Genomic DNA, 21,236 nt, shown 5'->3' with positions numbered 1-21,236 from the left:
AAAAAGGCATTTAATCAAACACATGTTTAATTTTAGAATAGATTCTTGACTTCAACATGTTAATTTATACATTTATTTTTAGAATTTGGATATATACAGTACAGAATAGTAACTTCAGTTTCATAAACAATACTTTCTTATTGGATACAGCTAACTTAACGGCGCCTCCGTAGCCAGGTGGGAAGGAGCAGCAGTGCGTAGCACCCGCTTCTTGATTAGACCGGGGTTCGAGCCCGTCACCACCAAATACGGAGGATGCGGAAAGGTCAGGGAATGACCACTGCATATCCCGGAGCAATATGGCCTTAGTTGCTAATGCTCCTAAAAAAAAAAAAAAAAAACAGCTAACTTAACAGTGGCTACTGGAATCAGACTTATAAGTAAACAAATTTCTAACATATGGAGCGAGCAAATAACTTTAGACAATTTTTAATTGTTTAACTTATTGCATTTTTACTACACAATTCAAATGAGACAGTGTTATGAATGACCATCACTTGCAACTTTAAATGTGATGGTTTCTATTTTGTGTATAACCTAATCTTTACTTCATATTCTATAAAGAAATTCTAGACAGTGGCCGCCACGCCTTTCAAACATTTTAACCTTTAAGTGCTTTAAAATCCACTCAGAAACTGCAAGTGTGATTTTTAGTAGAAGGAAAACTTACTTGTAATTTTTTTAAAATGTGATGGCAACTTTTATAAAAACTCTCATTCTTGTTAACTAAAACATTTTTATTTATGCTGAGAAGAGATTTTTTTTTTACCAGTGAAAAACAAACATCTGTTTGATGCCATGACCCAAACTTTGTTGTTTGGTAAGCTGCTTTAAATGTTCACTGCTTTAAATGATAAGCTTATTTAGCTCAATAATATCAAAAACTGAATGAATAAACTTATTCACTGCTTCTTAATAATTCTTGAACACTTACAGAATCCATTCATATATAAAAACTTTCTAACTAAAAATATTATATCAAGTCCAGCTATGAAGGGAGAGGGGGTGACTACAAAGTTCTTGATTTCAGCATGACAGCCATCTGTCATCATTCACATTGCAGATGTTGTAAAAACTGTTTCTAAATGTAATGGTCCCCATTATGAAAAACATCTGCAGATCTATTGATGGCTTTGCTGGAATCTTCTTATGGGAGTTTTTGATAGAAAGTTAACCAGAAGTAACCTGAGAAAAGCAATTGAAGAGTGTTCAAAGAGCAAAATAATATTGCAGCAGGAAGTGTATGTTTAAATGACATTTTCATAGGTAGCATATAAACAACACTTTTTGGTTTTCAATTCTTTAAATTTGTGTTAGTTTGTCAAAAAGGCAGTGGTCACTTTTGTGTAGAAATTCCTTTTAATAATTTATAAATTTTTATACTACGCACAGAAAACATGTTCTGTTTGAAGTTTTTCTTTCAACAGAACTCCTGATTTTTTTCATTTTTTTCATTCATAAAGTTATAAATGTATTTGATTTTTGCCATCCCTGTATAAAAGTTATGAACACTAAAAAAATTAAAAATCTGTAAAGGTTTTTTTTACTGATGCATTTAAAACAAATTTAAAATTTATTTTGAAATTTAATTTTTATAAATTAAAATTAATTTATTTATAAATTTAAAATAAATTGAATAAAAATAAATAATTTTTTTATTTTAACTTTATTTTTATTTAAATACATATTTTAAACTAAATAACCATCATATATATGAAATTGTTTCACAACCTACCAGTTGAGAAATTTGTTTACATTTTTCCATGAACTTTCTCATAGAAGATCTGATATTGGTACTGCTTATTAAAATCTTTCATATTTGATATTTTAGAGCTGCTTTAACATCTGCAAGGACTACAGCCAATGGAATATATTGTCCTCCAAAGTTACAGGCAGCTTTAGATCTACAGTCTGGTATTTTGCATGCAGCTGATGAGAGGGATTTTAAAACAGCATTTTCGTATTTTTATGAGGCTTTTGAAGGTTATGATTGTGTCAATAGCCCCAAAGCTATCATTGCACTGAAATATATGTTGCTATCTAAAATTATGTTGAAATTGTAAGTATGTTGTTAATTAATCAAAAATTCTACCTACTGTTCTTTTATAATTTACATTTTGTATTCATTTTTGTTGTCTTCTTTAAAAGTATGGTATAAGTAATTAAATTGCCAGTGGCCAAAATGTCAGTGGCTGTATTGGATCTAATGAAACTTGATTAAAAATGCCAATCTGCCCAAGTGGCTCATCGAAAACAAAATGAAATAAAATTTAATGTAATTGGAAAGAAAAATTCTTATTACATTTTATGGTAACTTAATGTAGGTAAAGATAAAAAAAAGAGTTATAAATACATTAATCGAGACTTATACCAGCTTGTGGAGAGGGAGAGAGACCCTCTTCCCTTGTGCTGGTATCTGACCAATGCTGTTGTAAGTTTCACAGTTGGAAGGGATAAAATCTTGGCTAATATTGGACTAAAGAGGCCACTGTAGCCTAGTGGTCAGGCGCGCGGTTGCATAAGTACACTTGCTCTGAGTGACCGTGGTTCAAGCCCGTGACTACTGAATATGGTACTGTTTCTTGTAATCTGTCTATCTTGTGAACTCCTCTGACCGTTTGGTCGTCCTGGAGTATAAACAGAAAATTTATTTATTTTAGAAGGCCGCTGTAGCCTAGTGGTCAGGCGCGCGGTTGCATAAGTACACGTGCTTTGAGTGACCGGGGTTCAAACCCGTGACTGCTGAATATGGTGCTGTTTCTTGTATTCTGTCTATCTTGTGAACTCCTCTGACCATTTGGTCATCCCGGAGTATAAACAGAAAATTTATTTATTTATTTTAAAGTAGAAATTGTTGGAAAATGGTTTTCAGGTTGTGTCCATATCAAGAAAACAACTAGTTCTGAACATTTTGGGTCACCTGAGCAGAACAACACAATCAGAAAATAATACATAAAAGAATCATATCACTAGTACCTAAACATCAACAATAGCATGAAAAGGATCGACCAAATTGACCGCAGAAAGATTCTCTAACCTAATCTCTGCAAGTGAAAAGAGAGTAATGATTGCCTTAAAAATGGATCTAGTCCTACACATTGCAAAATCATATGATGGTGTGGGGATGGACATCATGGACAAGGTGTAATGTGAACACAGAATTGACACTGACTTGTTACAGATAAGAAAAAGGTAAGCATTATACCCCCCCCCTTCTCTCCACAAAGAAGCTTAAAAGACAAACAAAAAATGTTGCTAAAATCACTACAGATAGGCAAACAAGTGCAATTACATGGAAAGAAATTAACTCTAACTACTTGGCTAATCACTACTGTCTTTAGCAGCATTAAAAGTTACACAAGGAAGGTTTACCCTTCAGCAGGCCCATTGTTAGTGGAGTATGACATTCAGGTCAAAACCTGACCAAATGGCTAGTGAAAAAAAAAATCTATCCCCACATATCATGAAAAGCTTATGCTTGAGTCATTGAAACTTTTGAGTTTGGTGACCGTCTTGGTAGATTAAGAGTTTCTGTGTTCACAGTCTATAGTGTCCTAGCAGTTGTGGATAGGATCCAATAAACATTACACTGGTATGAAGCAAGTCACTCTGATAGTGCTAGCACTCATGTGGAAACTATGCGGGGCAACAATGACTAGGCAGCAGTTGGGTGTGGTTCATTGGTTAGCATGCATTCTCATAAAGTAAGGAGACAGCATAGGTTTAAGCATATGCCCTCCTTTATGAAATAAATGGCTGCCCTTAATCCAAAATGTGCGTAGTTGTAATAATTATAGGACTGTATAAATATTGAATTAAGGCATCCATTTTTTTGTATGTAGTGCCTATGAATATGTAAACCTTTTTAGCTTCAGCTGGCTCAAGAATAAATGAAATGCGTGTATTTTTTTATTTAGTTATCTGATCAAGGAGGTCAGATAGAACTGGTTGTTTGCAGAGTAGGAGCCAGAATTAACTAGAACTTTATTACATTCCATTATATAAGTGAAATGGTATTGTTTTGTAGTATGTAGGAGGTATTTTATATGTGTTCAGCAATATGTGTATTGTCTATAACTGTTGATTTCCACTGGAAGTAAATTTCAGTTATAGTTGAACCTTCCCCTTTACATACTCAGAAGACCTGTAAAAATAAGTTTGTTGCTCCTATCTGTAGTCCCTTGTAGTGCATCTAGATTCTTTGTGATTTTTCATGGGCTCTTTCATGATATTTTGTGATTTTGAAATTTAAATTCACTAGTGGTTTAAGTTTTGTTAATCTTAATTCTGTAATATTTTGTGATCATTCCGAAGTTTAAATTTTACCTTAATAATGGTAGTTACGAGATCCACGTACAGTACAACATTCTAGGATATTGTGACCCAGAGAGAAATGCCTGTGCGCATTTTCAGTATGAGTCATGACTTTGTCAATTGTATAGCCTGTGGCATGTATTCAGGGGCTGGTTTAGTGGACAAGCCTAGCTCAACTGATGATTCTTTTCTTTGCAAAAATTGTAAGGAGTTTACCGATCTCAAATTAGAATTGGGCATTACGAGACGAATTTGAGTCACTAAAGAAATGAGTGCTTGTCCTAGAAACAAATGTAACTGGGGGCTGGTCAGGGACTCATGTGCCTTGTGACCAATTAAGTGATTCACACTAATTTTCATCCCAGAAGAGAATAGTCAAGTGCATACTCCACTGGTTGAAGGTGATTTAGTTTTATTGGGAGACTCTATTGTCAGGAAAACAGGTAATATTTTTTGTAAGAAAGATAGGTAGATCAGAGTTGATTTGCTGTCAACAACAATTGATGATGTTACCAAGAGATTATTAGATTTTAAGGGGGATAAGGAGAGAATTATTATTCATGTGGGAACTAGCAATATTAAATGAACACGACCTCTGGCCGTTTGTAGGATAAATATAGGACCATTCTGAAATAATGCCACGAGTTAGGTCAGAATATGTGTGCATCTTCAATTCTACCCAGATATGTTTTTTTTTTTTTTTTTTTATGTAAACACCAAACACGAGAGGTATTAGAACCTATAGTACTTAGTACCGTGCTTGGGTTGGAGGTTGAGAAGACGAATGAAGGTATTTGTTGACTTTGGACTTGAACTTCTGTAGACTGTAATTTTCAGGAAATACGTATGAAGGAAGGTTGTTCCAGAAAACGGCAGTTGAATGAATAAACGAGGAAGATGAAAAGATGGTTCTGTGAGTTTGAAGTTGGACAGTAAATGGATGTTGGCTGGTGGCGGCACGTGTACGGACTGTTTTCAAAGAGAGAGCAGGAATTATAGAAGCCAATTCAGAACAACAGTGCCCGTGGAAGTATCCGTAGAAGAGGCATGCAGCAGAAACAGTACGTCTATGAGTCAGTGAGTGGAGAGACTGTTAGAGATGAGTCATTAATTAACCTAACTACCCTCTTCTGAATGGAATCAAGAAGACAGAGAGGTTTTGGGGGCACCACTCCAGATGTGGGAACAATTTTCCACGGTAGGGCGGATTTGCAATTTGTAAAGAGTGAACAGCTGTTTGGAAGAAAATTAACGTCAAGAGCGAAAGAGAAAACCAAGTTTTTTGGATGCAGAGCAAGCAATATCTGTAATATGTTGTGCCAAGAGAAATTAGAAGTCAGGGTAATCCCCAAAAGAGATATCATTTTGCCTAGAAATTGGAGTGTCACAAAGATAAGCATAGGAGCAGCAGAATCCTTTTTGCAAGATAGTAGTAGTAATAGTGGCATGTGATGCAAGAAAGCAAGTGTATGAGCTTATGCAGCATGAGCAAAAAAAAAAAATTACAAAACAATCTCCTCTAAATGTTTGTCCAGTTCCTCCTTAACTTTATTTAACCTATCAACTTCCCCAATGACAGATGGAAGTTTGTTCCAGCAATTACCCACCCGCTGGCTAAAGGCAAATTTCCGCACATCTATTCTACATCTGTTCTTCCTCAATTTCAGTTTATGCCCCCTTAGGTTCGTAATCTGAACAAGTGGTAGAATACCATCAGAATTCAGCGTGCTCAACCCATTCAAGGTCTTATACACCTCAATTAGATCACCTCGCAGGTGCTTAGTCTCCTACCGCTGCTGCTGCAGTTTGCAGAACTTAAGCCTCTCCTGCTACAAGGATCCCTTCGTTCCACTCTCTGTACATGCTCAAGCAAATCTACATCCTTCCTAAAATGAGGCCTCCAGACCTACACGCAGTACTCAAGGCGTGGCCTGACCATTGCCTTATACAGAGGGACAATCACCTCCTTTTCCCTGCTAGCAAAATTCCTGTATATCATTGACAATGCCCCATTACCTGCCATGGCAGCCTGTTTGCATTGCTCAGAAAACTTCATATTTGACTGCACAATTTACTCTCAGGTCTTTTTCATTTTCTACAACCTTAAGTGTAGTACCACACAGTTGGTATGTTTCTCTGGGGTTACTTCTACCCATATTCAATACTTAGCATTTTTCAATGTTAAACTTCAGTTGCAACTTCTCAGCCCATCTGCCCAAATTTTCTAGATCCTGTTGCAGTAACACTGCCATTACTGTCATTTAACAATCTTGCCAACCTTTGTATCATCTGCAAACTTTGACACTATGCCTGATATACCTTCATCAATATCATTGATAATATACAAAACAACAGTGGACCCAACACCGAACCCTGTGGGACTCCACTAATAACATTAGTCCACGAAGAGCAACACCCATTGATTACCACCCTGGGCACCTCCGTAGCCAGGTGGGAAGGAGCAGCAGTGCGTAGCACACGCTTCTTGATTAAACCGGGGTTCGAGCCCGTCACCACTAAATACGGAGGTTGCGGAAAAAAGGTCTGGGAATGACCCCCGCATATCCCGGAGCAATATGGCCTTAGTTGCTAATGCTCCTAAAAACCAAATCACAAACAAACACGATTACTACCCTCTGTCTTCTCCCACTCAACCATCCTTTTATCAATTGTAGCAACTTACCCTTAATACCATTCTGCTCCAATTTGAACAGTAGTCTTCCATGCACAACAGTGTCAAAAGCTTTCCTGAAATGCAAGTATATGAAATCAAAATTATTTTTGCATCCAGTTCCTTTGTAACCACATCATAATAAACAATCAAATTTGTCAGACAAGACTTTCCCTTAACAAACCCATGCTGTGTCTGAATTATTGCTGCAGTCTTGTCTAGATGATCCTGCAATGCATCTTTAACCAGTGACTCCATTATTTTACCCAGAACAGAAGTTAAACTAACTGGTCTGTAATTACTCAGACATATAAGATAAGACTGAGTTTTAGAAGGATTGAAATCAACTAAGTTGCCTTTTCCCCACTGGAGATTGGCATTTAAGGAATTGGTAGCAGATTTTCGAGCAGTTGAAGCTGATGGAGTAGGGCAAGGTTTCTCAAAATGGAACATGGAATGCAATGTGCTGTCATCGGCAAAACTATCGATAGGATTTCCAGTCAATGGAAGAAGGTCATTAATATACAAGAAGAAAAGAGTGGGAGAAAGAATTGAACCTTGGGTGACACTGGCAATAGTGGAGTTAGAAGACAGAGCCATCTACCATCACCCTCAGTGAGCGATCAGAAAGAAAACTGGATAACCAATTACAAAAAACAGATGGCAAACCATAAGATGGAAGCTTGTTTAGAAGACCTTTATGCCAAACACGATTGAAAGTCTTTGAGATGTCAAGAGCAAGTGCTTGTGTTTCACCAAACTTTTCCATTGAATTAGTCCATAAATGGGTAACATAAGCCAGAATATCACCAGTTGATCGACACTGATGGAATCCATACTGGTGATGGTTGATCAGACTGAAGGTTTCTAGGTAGTTTAAGAGTTGACGGTTAATTGATTTCTCCATTACTTTAGAAAGAGTAGAAGTAATTGCAATGGGACGATAATTGATTGGGAGGGATTTCTCACCCTTTTTAGGAACTGGCTGGATATGAGCAATCTTCCAAGCAGAAGGAAAACACCTTTGGAATAAGAAAGTGAAAAAAGGCAGCAAAGAACAGGAGTAGGTTCAGAAGCACAGGTTTTGAGAACAAATAGAGAAATACAATCAGGACCTGGAGCTTTCTTAGCATCAAGATTCGTCAAAATCCTTCTGACATCCTTTTGGCAGAAGACCAGAGGAGGCATTGAATGGAGCGTGTTGGGAGGTGTTTACCAAGATCATTAATACATGAGTTGGAAGAAAAATGGGATGCTAGCAGGCCAGCTTTATCTGAAGTGACAACAGAACCATCTGGTTTGGACAGAAGTGGGAGCAGAGATGGGAAAAAGTTGCGGCCGATAGCTTTGGCAAGAGGTCGGAATGCTCGGCTACCATTAGAGCAAGAAGCAAGTTTTCTACTCTTAGCCTGTTCAAACTCTAGTTTGGAGTCATTAATAACTGCTTTACAATTGTTGCGAGCTTTGGTGTAGGCAGTAAATGAAACTGAAGAATTAGAAACAAGCCAATTACAATATGCAACGTTCTTCTCTTGAACAGCCTTAGCACATTTATTGGAAAACCGGGGTTTAGATAAAGGATGAGATTTTAAAGTGGAGTGTGGGATAAAGGATTTCATTCCTGCAAGAATAGTTTCACGGACACAATCTGAGCAAACGTTGACATCACAAGTTTTGAAACAGTAATCCGACCAATCAAAAGATGAAAAGAAATCTTGCAGGTCATCCCATTTTGTATTCTTGTAATTCCAAGCAATATGAGGTTGGGAATAGCCATGAGATAAAGGCTCCATCAGAGAAGAGACAATCACCAAGTTGTGATCTGAGGTGCCTCTCACTTCGACCTTTCACTTCAGCTGTGTACTTAAAAGGGTTGTTGGTGAGAAAAGGATCAAGTGTGTTGGCTGTATGGTTAGGATTGACCAGTAGTCTTGTAGGTAAATGAACAATCTGTGCAAGGTCATTAGTAATTGCAAAAGCCCCAGCATCTTGACCAGCTGGGTCGGTATGACTAGAAAATTAAAGCAAGTGGAGTTGTGAACATTAAAATCACCATGGAAAATTACCTCACTGTTAGGAAAGTTGGACTGGAGAAAGTCAAGTTGCAAAGAGAGTTTGTTTGTTATTTGGTTTTTAGGAGCATTAGCAACTAAGGCCATATTGCTCCGGGAATATGCGATTGTCATTCCTTGACCACAAAGAGAGCAAGTCAAAGAGCTCCAAGTGATTAATGGAGTTGGGAGAATGGTAGAGACAACACATAAATTTTACACAATGAGGTAGAGAGATTTTAAGCCAGAGAAGATCGAAAAGAGGAGATTCCAAATTACCAAGTCTCTGACAGGGAATATCAGAACGGACATATGCATAAGTACCACCTTTGAGGTGAAAGGAATGATGCAGTGAATAATTTGGACAACTGAGATGAGCAGTAGTTGAATTAACCGATAACTGAGATTCTGTCAGAAAAAGTACACGGGGTTTGGCAGACTGCAAGTGGAAATGGACACTGTTGAGATCACGTTTATTTGTGAAATGAATTAGGAAGTGTTTGGGAGGTTTAGATCTTTTCGCAGCTAAGCTTACTCTATTAGTTTGACAATCATGGTGTATTCAATAGTAAGAAAAAGTGGGAGGAGACATGCTGTAAGAAGTAATGAAATTTTTGGATATGCCATACCCATGGTAAGAATATACCCAGATCCTTGACATAACGTGGCCTCAACAAATCCCCCCTCATATACACTACTCGGACTCCCTCCAGTCACTATCCGGCAGAGTAGAGGTAGCAAGATTATACACTAGCTGATCCCAAAGCCTCCTAGAGAGTTACCAATAGGTTCGATCCGGTGTACTAACTAGCAGCCGGCCTGCGAACACCGTTTTAGAGCTGTACCCTCGAAATGTAAGGATAGGAGGGATTATATACTGAAAGCCTTGTGTATTAACTCAAGACTTGAAGAAATCTGCACGTTTATGGGGGGGGGGGGGAGTTAATCAACATGGCTCACACTTATAGGTATAAGGAATCTATTTTAGAGAGATGATATTAATTTGAACAAAGGTTGTGCAAGGATTTTTGTCAATATCATTGAGGATACCTTAAGGTTCGGTGAAACTGCTAGTTAGGAGTTATGAAACACTCTGTATAATAATATACAGTGTGTTTCATATTTATGTATATACACTTTAAAAATTTATATTTAATGAACAATATGCACCAATTTAATTTTCTTAAACTCATTTTGTAGCTTAAAAATAAACAATTTTTTTACAATAATTTAAATTTTGTTTTATTTTATGGATACCTCTAAAATGATGTACAGTATCCAATTAAGTTTTGAAGAAAGAAAGAAAGGCAATTATAAAATGGTATTGGAAATATGAAATTGTCAACGAAGTTCAGCATGATTGGAAATCAAGATATGGAACAAAAGTGCCCACACGTTTAACAATTACTCGTTTGCGGGATAAATTTGAGGAGCATGAAACCATTCAGCATATCAATATACAGTCGATTCCGATTATTTGGGACTAGTGCATTTTGGCCTGATTAAGCAGCTGCCCCAATTATCTGAAGTTTCACGTAAATAGTTAAAAATACAGTGGACCCCTGCTTTACAGTTGGTTCACTGTACAAGCAAATCACGTTACGATGGACTCACGATAGTAAAGTATCGTTCACTATACGATGTGTAGTAAGTGCCGGTCATTGTGATCACGTTTGTGAATTGAATTTTAATTCCAATAAACAGCGATTCTAATTGCGAAAATAGGAAGAATATTATCCACAGGCTATAAAAGTAAAGATATGTTAAGCAAAAATTTACCCTTTATTACCTTACCAATTAAAAAAATTAAATGATACTTGAAAATCGGAATAATTAATACATACTGTAATATGTACATACTAACTAGTTGACATTTCTGTTCATTGACATCTGTGGGTGGGGGTTAAAATTTAAAACAGTAAAAAGATAGGCAATCAATAACAAAGGACATGGGCACACACAAATTGCAAGTAACACGATACGCGCAAGTGAGAATGGAGTTACAAGTTACGAAGCTTTAAAAATAGGAATGAAGAGAAGATTTTGAACATTAATTTTTTTATGTGATTGAAGATTTTATGGAAGTGTAAACGCATTTCACCATAATAACCCACAGAATTCCAGCTGTCGGTATTATCGCAAATTCAATAAGATTGAGTTGACTATCCATTTATTATAGATTGCACTAACAGAAAAGTCCAATAAACAGGTGACTGCTAATTGTTTTATGGTTGTGACCTCCAGAAATCTGACCGAACCACATGGTACGGTTGGAGACAATCGTAGGGTAATCTCCAGTGCTGCAGTCTCTTGCTCCGATTAAACGGCATTATTTATAAATTTTTAAAGTGTGTATATATAATTTTGAAACACCCTGTAGATCCATATTTATCTGGTGATATGGTTCAAAGTAATGCTTGCACTCACCTCAAGAATTCCTGTTTGTTACTGCAACAGCCAATGTTGGCAAATGTTCTGAGGGTAGCAACGTTTCAAATAAATAGGAAGATAAAGCTAGGGTAACAAGCGTAAATAACTTCAAGGGAAGTGTCAGGGTAATAAACTATAGAAAAATACAGTCTTAACTGTGTCTGCAGTAATGGTAGGAATAGTTTCAATAAAATGGCTGAATTTGAACTCCTAATTAGTATAACTAATGCTGACATAATAGGGGTAACAGAAATTTGGTGCCACCAGAAAATTGGGGGTGATGAGTTCAACTATGCTTTGTATAATGTATTTAGGAAAGATGGGGAATATAGAAGGGGTGGTGGGGGTCATGCTTCTTATCAAAAGAAGTCTGAGCGTAAAAAGAGCTTTTGTTGAGTCAGAAATTGTCTGCCAGTATAGAATCTGTGTGGTATGAGTTAGTTGGAAACAAAGGTCTAATGAGAGTGGGAGTAATGTACAGACCAGAAGATTGTGACGAGTACGATGAGAGTCTTTACATGCAGATGCAATGGGAAAGTGAGCGTGAATGTCTTATTGTGGGTGACTTCCATCTGTGCCCCAAATTCATTGGAATAAGTGGGAGGGAAACTCACCGTGGGGAAAACTTTTTTAAAATAAACTAGATGATTATTATTTGTACCAGCATATTAGTAAAAATACTCAAGGTGAGAATATTCTTAACTCCATCATTATTCACGAACCAGATGACATCACAGGGCTTAATGCACCTGATTTTGAACCATTAGCAGGTGAATGAGAAGATGAAGAATGATGATGCAGTAGTTAAAGGTAAAGGGACAGGTTTTAATTTCAGAGGAGGGGACTATTACGGTTTAAGGCAGTATACGGCATCTATTAATTGGGTGGATTACAGAGGGAAGGCTAATACATTTGAGTTATGGAATGCCTTTGAAGCAAAAATCACAAAAGCTATAAATGCGTACATACCATTTAGAAATTATTACACAAGGGAGGATGGATACCGAAATAGATGGATGTGGAGCTGGCCAGTCTAATAGAGCAGAAAAAGCATGGGATAGGTACAGAATGATGAAATGTACTAAAGCACACAACAGCCACAAGTTGATCTGTAATATATAACACATAAAAGATTTTACATATTTCATATAATATTACATATATAAAAATCTGCAGATAAAGGAACCACCAGGTGGCAATGATTACCAATTTACATATTACATATATAAGAATCTGTAGATAAAGGAACCACTGGGTGATCACAGTGTGCTGAAGTGGGATTTACTCAAAGAAGTAACTACCATCAGTAGTAAAGGGAAGGGTTGATGATATTACGAACAGCAAATTCAAAACAGGAAACCTTCAAAGAATTAATCTTGGAAGCTACTACGCTTTTCATACCAACTAAGAAATGTTGTTTAGGCCTAAATGGATGTCACATGAACTAATTAGACATGTGGCAGAGAAGGAAAATGCATGGGATACATATAAATTAACAGGTGACACGGAAGCCTATGATAGATCTAAGCTGGACTGTAACCAAGTCATAAAGGAGGTTAGGCAGGCAAAGGCAGATTACGAGAAATCTTTGGCAAAGGATGCAACGAAAAACAGCAAAGAGTTCTTTTACTTATGTAAACTCTAGAAAGAAGGGGAATGAATCAGATTGGTCCACTTGATATCGATGGTTCAATTGTTGATGATCCTGCTCAGGTAGCTAATAAACTAAATGAGTATTTTGCATCTACATTCACACAAGAGGAGTTATTCAGGGAGGGTAATACCAGAGGTGAATTAAACTCTGGCAGTGAGCTAGATGATTTTGTAATAATAGAGCAAAATGGAGGAGAAATTGTTGAAGATAAACATAAGAAAGGCACCTGGGGTGGATGGGATCTATCCAGTTATATTAAATGAGGCAGCAAAGGAAGTAAGCAAACCATTAGCCATAATTATGAGAGCTTCCTTGGACTCAGGGGAGGTGCCCATGGACTGGAGATGTGCAAATGTGACCTCAGTTCACAAAGGAGGATCAGAGGGTGGCACAAGTAATTACAGACCTGTTAGTTTAACTTCTGTTCCAGGGAAATTAATGGAGGCACTGGTTAAAGAAGCACTGCAGGTTAATCTAGGCAAGAATTCAGTTATAGCTTGGACACAGCATGGGTTTGTTAAGGGGAAGTCTTGTCTGACCAATTTGATTGGATACTATGATGTGGTCACAAAGGAACTGGATGCAAAGAATAATTTTGATATCATATATTTGGATCATAGAAAGGCTTTTGCTGTTGCAGATGGAAGACTGGTGCACAAATTGGAGCAGTGTGGCATTGTAGGCAAATTGTTGCTATGGATAAAGGGATGGTTGAGTGGGAGAAGACAGAGTGGTAATCAATGGACACTGCTCTTCGTGGACTAATGTTATTAGTGGAGTCCTCTAGGGTTCAGTTTTGGGTCCATTGTTGTTTTCTGTATTTATTAATGATATTGATGATGGCTTATCAGGCTTAATGTCTAAGTTTGTAGATGATACTAAGGTCGGCAGGTTTGTTAATGAAACTAATGACAGTAGCGACAGGATTGCTACTGTCATTAGTGTCATTTTATAGATCCTGTTGGATCTTTTCTGGGTCTTTTGCAATAGCAACAGGATTAGAAAAGTTGAGCAGATGGGCCGAGAGGTGGCAACTGAAGTTTAACATTGACAAATGTAGAGTTCTGCATATGGGAATCAGTAACCGCAGAGTAACGTATCAACTATGTGGTACTACACTGACAGTGGTAGAGAATAAAAAGGACCCTGGGGTAATTGTGCAGTCAGATATGAAGTTTTCTGAGCAGTGAAGACGGTCTGCAAGAGTAGCTCATGGTATCTTGTCAATGATATACTGGAATTTTTTTAGCAGAGATAAGGAGGTGATTATTCCCTTGTATAAGACACACCTTGAATCTTATACAAGGGAATAATCGCAAGCCACACCTTGAGTACTGTATACAGGTCTGGAGGCCTCATTTTAAGAAGGATGCAGAGCTGCTGTAACGAGTACAGAGAAGGGCAACAAGGTTAGTGAATGGAACAAAGGTTTCTCTTACGAAGAAAGGCTTGAGTTTTGCAGATTACAATATCTGGAGACTAAGCACCTGTGAGTTGATCTGATTGAGGTGTATAAGGCCTTGAATGGTTTGAGCATGCTCAGTGCTAATGGGATTCTTCCTCTTGCTCAGAATAATCACCTGAGAGGGCATAAATTCAAATTGAGGAAAGTCAGTTGTGGGATATGTGTGCAGAAGTTTGCATTTAGCCAGTGGGTGGTTGATTGCTGGAACAAACTTCCATCTGTTGTTGTAGAAGTTGATAGCTTGAATAGATTCAAGGCAGAACTAGACAAACATTTGGAGTGAGTGGATGGGTGAAATGAGCAAGTTTTTTTTTTTTTTTTTTGCCTGATGCTGTATAAGCTTGCTTCTTTGCATCATGTGTCTTTACTAATGCTAACATATAAGATTAGGGAGTCCAAGACTGTGTATAAGAAAGCACTGGCTAAGTGAGCAAATAATGGGAACAAGGAATTTTTCGTGTATGTGAGAACACAGTGAAGAAGAAAGCGAATCAGATTGGATACTTTGTGCACTGGGTGTGGGAAAGTCTTAGATAATCCAGCTGATGTTGCTGATGAGTTGAATAGGTAATTTGCATCAGTGTTTAATGAAAAAGACCCTTCATGTTGAGATGAGGCTCTGTGATTGAGATTAAGCATATGAAATGAGTGATTTTGAAATTTCAGATGACTGCTTATTAAAAAAAACTTTTGACCATAAATGGAATTAAGGCTCCTGGAGTTGATGGAATATATACACTGTAATTTTGAGAGAGGCTGGTAGTGTATTGAACCATTTAGGTTAATTATGAAGGTGTCTTTGGACTCTACAGAGATTCCTTTGGACTGGCGAAGTGCCAACATATCACTTGTACATAAAGGTGGTTCTAAGAGTTAAGTCAGTAACTACAGACCAGTTAGTTTGACTTCAGTTGTATGGAAAATCTTAGCGACAATGATTAAGAGTGTAATCCAGAGACATTTAGACAGTAATGTCGTTCTGAAGAATACACAACATGGTTTTGTTAAGGGAAAATCATGTTTAACTAACCTAGTAATTTATTTTTACACAGTTACTCATGAACGGGGTGTATGGAACAATTTTGACATAGTTTGTTTGGACTTTAGCGAAGCATTTCATTTAGTCCCTCATGAGAAGTTAAACATTTGACTCAGTCCCTCATAAGGGGTTACTGTATAAGCTAGAACATGTTGGGATTGCTAGAAAGATTCTAAGATGAAATTGCAGGGTAGAAGACAGAGGGTTGATTAATGGATATTCTTCAAATTGGTGTAACATCAGAAGTGGTATCCCTCAAGGTTCGGTTCTTGGACCACCGTTGTTTCCGATTTTCATAAACAACATTGATGAAACGATAGGAAGCATGATGTTAAAATTTTCAGACAATGTAAAGATTGGTAGAGTTGTAATGGCTTCAGGAATTTTCTGAAAATTGGCAGCTATGTTTCATTGCTGCTAAATGCAATTGAGGAATAGCAATTCCAAAATAACTTATACACTTAGCATTAGTAGAGGCATATGATGCAAGAAAGCAAGCTTATGCAGCATCAGCCAAAAAAAAGAAAAAAAAAAAAAAAAATGCTCCGATTTCACCCCTCCGTTCGTTACAAATGGGTGCCTCTGTAGCCAGGTGGGAAGGAGCAGCAGTGCGTAGCACACGCTTCTTGATTAGACCGGGGTTCGAGCCTGTCACCACCAAATACGGAGGATGCGGAAAGGTCAGGGAATGACCACCGCATATCCCGGAGCAATATGGCCTTAGTTGCTAATGCTCCTAAAAACCAAATAACATCGTTACAAATACCTGTCCAAGTCAGCCTTAAATATATTTAGGCTATCAACTTCCAACAAAATATGGAAGTCTGTTCCACTAATCAACTACCTGCTGGCTAAAGGCAAACTTCCGCACATCTATCCTACAACTGTCTTTCTTCAATTTGAATTTATGCCCTCTCAGGTGATTATTCTGAACAAGAGGAAGAATCCCATCAGCATTGAGCATGCTCAAACCATTCAAGGCTTTATACACATCAATCAGGTTATCTTGCAGGTGCCTAGTCTCCAAACACTTTAATCTGCAAAACTTTAGCCTTTCTTCATAAGAGCAACCCTTTGTTCCATTCACTAATCTTGTTGCCCTTCTCCGTACTTGTTCCAACAGTTCTACATCCTTCTTAAAATGAGGCCTCCAGACCTGTATACAGTACTCAAGGTGTGGCCTGACCATCACCTTATACGAGGGGATAATGACCTCCTTATCCCTGCTAGAAAAATTCTTGTATATCATTGACAAGACACCATGAGCTACTCTTGCAGATCATCTGCACTGCTCAGAAAACTTCATATCTGCCTGCACAATTACCCCCAGGTCCTTTTCATTCTCTACCACTGTCACTGTAATACCACAGAGTTGATACGTTACTCTGGGATTACTGCATCCCATATGTAGTACTTTACATTTGTCAATGTTAAACGTCATTTGCCACCTCTCAGCCTATCTGCTCAACTTTTCTGGATTCTGTTGCAGCAGTGTACTGTCAGTGTCATTAACAACCCTGCCAACCTTCGTATCATCTGCAAAATTAGACATTAAGCCTGATATACCATCATCAGTATCATTTATAAATACAGGAAACAACAATGAACCCAACACTGAACCGTGGGGGACTCCACTAATAACATTAGTCCACGAAGAGCAGTGTTCATTGATTACCACTCTCTGTCTTCTCCCACTTAACCATCCCTTTATCCATAGCATCAATTTGCCTCCAATGCCACACTGCTCCCTTTATCCATAGCATCAATTTGCCTCCAATGCCACACTGCTCCAATTTGTGCAGCAGTGTTCCATGTGCAACATTATCAAAAGCTTTTCTAAGATTCAAATATATGATATCAAAGTTATTCCCTGCAACCAGTTGCTTTGTGACCACATCATAGTATCCAATCAAATTAGTCAGACAAGACTTCCCCTTAACAAACCCATGCTGTGTCTCAGCTATAACTGACGTCTTGTCTAGATGATCCTGCAGTGCTTCTCTAACCATTGCCTCCATTAATATCCCTGGAACAGAAGTTAAACTAACAGGTCTATAATTACTTGTGTTGCCCTTGGTGGGGTTGAATTAAAAACCATTAGAGGAAGAAGGATCTGGAAGTTATGATGTAGGCAGATGTAAAGTTTTCTGAGCAGCTTAAACTGGTGGTCAGGAAAGCATACGGTGTCCTATTGATTTATTGAATGTTTTCTTGCCGAAATAGGGAGTTCATAATCCCACTGTATAAGGCAAATGTAAGACTGAATTTGGAATCATGTGTCCAAGTATGGAGACTTCATCTGAAAAAAGACATTGAGCTTCTCATATGAGGAAAGACTGATTATGTGGGCTACAGAGCATGGCAACCAGGTGCCCTCAGAAGTGGCCTGATTGAAGTTTGTAAGGCTCTGAGAGGGGTTAGTAAAATGAACAAAAGTGGAATTTCTGCTGTTATAAAGAATTCCATAACTAGAGGCCATAAATTCAAATTACAGGGGAAATGATTTAGACTAATTGTAGGAAGTTTTCTTTTGCCAGCATGTCATTGATTACTGCAGCGTTTCCCAAACTGTGTTCTGCGGAACAGTAGTGTTCTCTGAGATGTTATAAGTGTTCTGCAAAAATTCGTAATTAATAATTAAAAAAAAATAAATAAAAATAAATTTTGCATATTTATAGTGTACACCACTTTTGTATCATTATAGTTTTTAACATTATTTTTTTTTTTGGTTATTAATATACTGGCATAGACTAATAATCAAGTAGACCCCGGAACACTTTTGATGAAAAATTTCATAAATTTCATCGAAAAATATTTTGATGAAATTTATGAAGGCACAATTTTTTATACCCATTACAATGCCCTGATTGCATGCTACACTGATCACTAGCAGTCTCTTTGCTACAGGATTGTTATTGTTTCCCCCTTGTACTCACTATAGTTGTTGATACATCTTATGTATATGAATGTGAGCATTAAAAATTGAAATTGCAGTTAGTTGTATTGGAGTTTTTTAAAATATGATTTCGTAATTATTGATATAACATGTAGGATAATAATTTGTTAATGTTAAAAATAAAATATGCACTTGAAAATGAGTTGTCTCAGTGTAAAAAAAGAGGTGTCCAGTCTTTTTTTTTTTTAGCTAGGGACCAAAATAGAATGCTTAGGTTTTCATTTACTGTGTGCTGTAAGAACATTTCTTCATCTCTAATTATATATTTTTCAAAATAAGATTTAATTTTTTAACAATCAACATTAATCTCAATGCTGACATTATTGATAGTTTCATCATGACTGTTAATTAAAAAAAAATAATAAAGAAATAAAAAGCATTATCTTACCTTATTTACAATCATAATTTCAGTAGAAATTTTTATTATAGTTGTACACACTTTTAATTGTACATGTACACGTTACTTACGTATCACAAGAGTTGTGATATAGTTATTGTGGTACAAAAGTCAGTACCAATTCAGCTTAAACACCGATGTCTCAAAAAGTACAGTGGCACCAAGGGTGAAAATCCACTGAGAGGGAATATTTTTAAATAAAACAGCTATATTTTTCAAAATAAGATTTAATTTTTTAACAATCAACATTAATATCAATGCTGACATTACATTCAGCAGGTACAGAAAGAGAAGTGATTGCAAAGAGAGAGAATAACCTATTGCTATAGTCATCTGCTGAATGTATACAGTTAATTAAGTCATAGTTGGCTGAAAAAACTGGGCATGTTGTAATTTTTGAAGGATTTAAACTTGGCAAACACAAAAACATTGATATAGTTATAAGGATAATAGTGTTAAGTTTAGAAGTAGTTTTTATTCATACTTGTTGCTACTCTGAAAAGTTTTAACATTTGGAAATATTGGTTTCAATTTCAAATAAGGCATTTAACTCATAATTACGAATTTTATACGTGCTGTATGTTAAGGAGGACAAGAAACTTAGACTTCAAAATGGTATAATACCTGCCAAAAAACAATGCGAATATTCTGATAAGAAAATGCCACTAAGATTTTCTTGTCAAGTTTTGAAATTCAGTATATATACATATATATATATATATATACTTCTTGGGTGTTGTAGACAAGTCTGAAAGCCTCATTTGAGAGAGGATGTAGATCTTTTTGAATGAGTTCAGAGAAGAGCAGCTCAGTTGGCTGGGGACACAAAAGAGTATTCTTTGTGAAGAAGGATTTTAATTATTAAAATTGCAGTGTTTGGAAATTAGCCACATGTGAGGATGCCTGGTTGAAATCTTTAAGGCTTTAAATGAGTTGACTAAACTGAATGCAGATGGCATTCCTACTCTTTCTTGGATGACATATACATCTGCGTGTGTGTGTTTTTTTTTTTTACACTCTCAATACTAGTCACAAGAGTTTTTCTTTCAAAAAAAAAAAAAAAAAAAAAAAAATTGTGGAGCAGTTGATAATGAAGGCATAAAAATACACTAAAATCATTCAACATCATTGATAGTTAAGGTAATCTAATGAGAAACACTAAGGAGAAACACATAGCAGTTATTGAAATATAAATACATTAATATTATAGATTATTAAAATATAAATAATAATACTTTTCCATGTCTTTTATTAAATTTACATTTGTAGGCCGGAAGACGTTAATTCAATTGTATTGGGAAAATTGGCTCTGAGGTATGCTGGTCCACAAGTTGAAGCCTTAAAATGTGTTGCACAAGCAAGTCATAAAAGATCTCTTGCCGAGTTCCAGGAAGTAGGTTATAGTTTTCTGTAGACATTCATTCTTATTTTTATTTCTGATATTTGTTTGTAACTGTATAATAATTTAACAGAATGAGCAACATTGCAAATTATCCTTATGATTTCTCATACTTTTTGAAGTTGTATAATTGCTTTAAAACTTTAACTTATTTACTTATATTTATTATAAGAATAATATGCATCAGTTATTATTTATTATAGAAGTATAGCTGACGACAGAATTTATTGGCCTTGCTCATTTCCACCTTTAGAATTTAAAAATTTTTCTAAAAGTATAGCAGCTAAATATATAGTGCCAACTTTCTAGATTTCTGACAGAGAATCAATCTGTTTCTTTATTTGATTTGACTCCTTCCATCTTAGTAAGTTCAATAATTTTGTTAATGACAGAGTCTTTTTACAGTTTCATCATACTTGTGTGGTGCTAAGACAATTAACAATATTTTTTATTAAAATGCCAAAGAAATATAACATAATTTCAGAAGAAATATATGCAAGATTTTCTGTGTACAGTCAGTCCTCGTAAAGCACGATAGTTGTGTTCCTAGAAACCCTTGTGCAATATAAACAACAGGCCCTATGGGAAAAATAGGGTTAGGTGCCGACCACCCAAGATTGAACACACATTTGTAACCTAAACATTACCAAACACAATAAATAATCGTAATAAAATACTTATGTATTTTATTACGACTATTACATAATAAAATATTGCTAATTCTGTTGCTTCTATCATAAGCAAATTTGTTCTTTGTTTGATTTTCTATCCAAACAGATGACAGCCATTCCATCTCTTCCAATTCTTTGTGTCTTGATCCAATAGAAGAGATGGAACGACTGTCGTCTGTTTCCTATTCT

General features: G+C 36.5%; 1 protein-coding gene across 2 annotated transcripts in view; it reads left to right on the top strand.

Annotated features, from left to right (window-relative positions):
• LOC150090994 (26S proteasome non-ATPase regulatory subunit 11-like) overlaps positions 1-21,236 on the top strand; it is a 158,184-nt gene that overhangs the window by 74,258 nt on the left and 62,690 nt on the right. For both annotated transcript variants that reach the window (XR_016547367.1, XM_090380996.1), the window contains exons 7-8: positions 1,832-2,059; positions 20,247-20,370. Coding sequence is in view for 1 of the 2 variants with exons in the window: in XM_090380996.1 (XP_090237122.1) it covers positions 1,832-2,059; positions 20,247-20,370 (352 nt within the window). In the remaining variant the exon portion in view is untranslated. The remainder of the gene's footprint in view (positions 1-1,831; positions 2,060-20,246; positions 20,371-21,236) is intronic.

Source organism: Mastigoproctus giganteus, chromosome 1 (genome assembly GCF_048544385.1).
Source record: "Mastigoproctus giganteus isolate SK-2022 chromosome 1, ASM4854438v1, whole genome shotgun sequence".
NCBI lineage: Eukaryota > Metazoa > Arthropoda > Arachnida > Uropygi > Thelyphonidae > Mastigoproctus > Mastigoproctus giganteus.
Note: the sequence above shows the minus strand (reverse complement) of the source record. Positions and strands in the feature narration are given on the sequence as shown.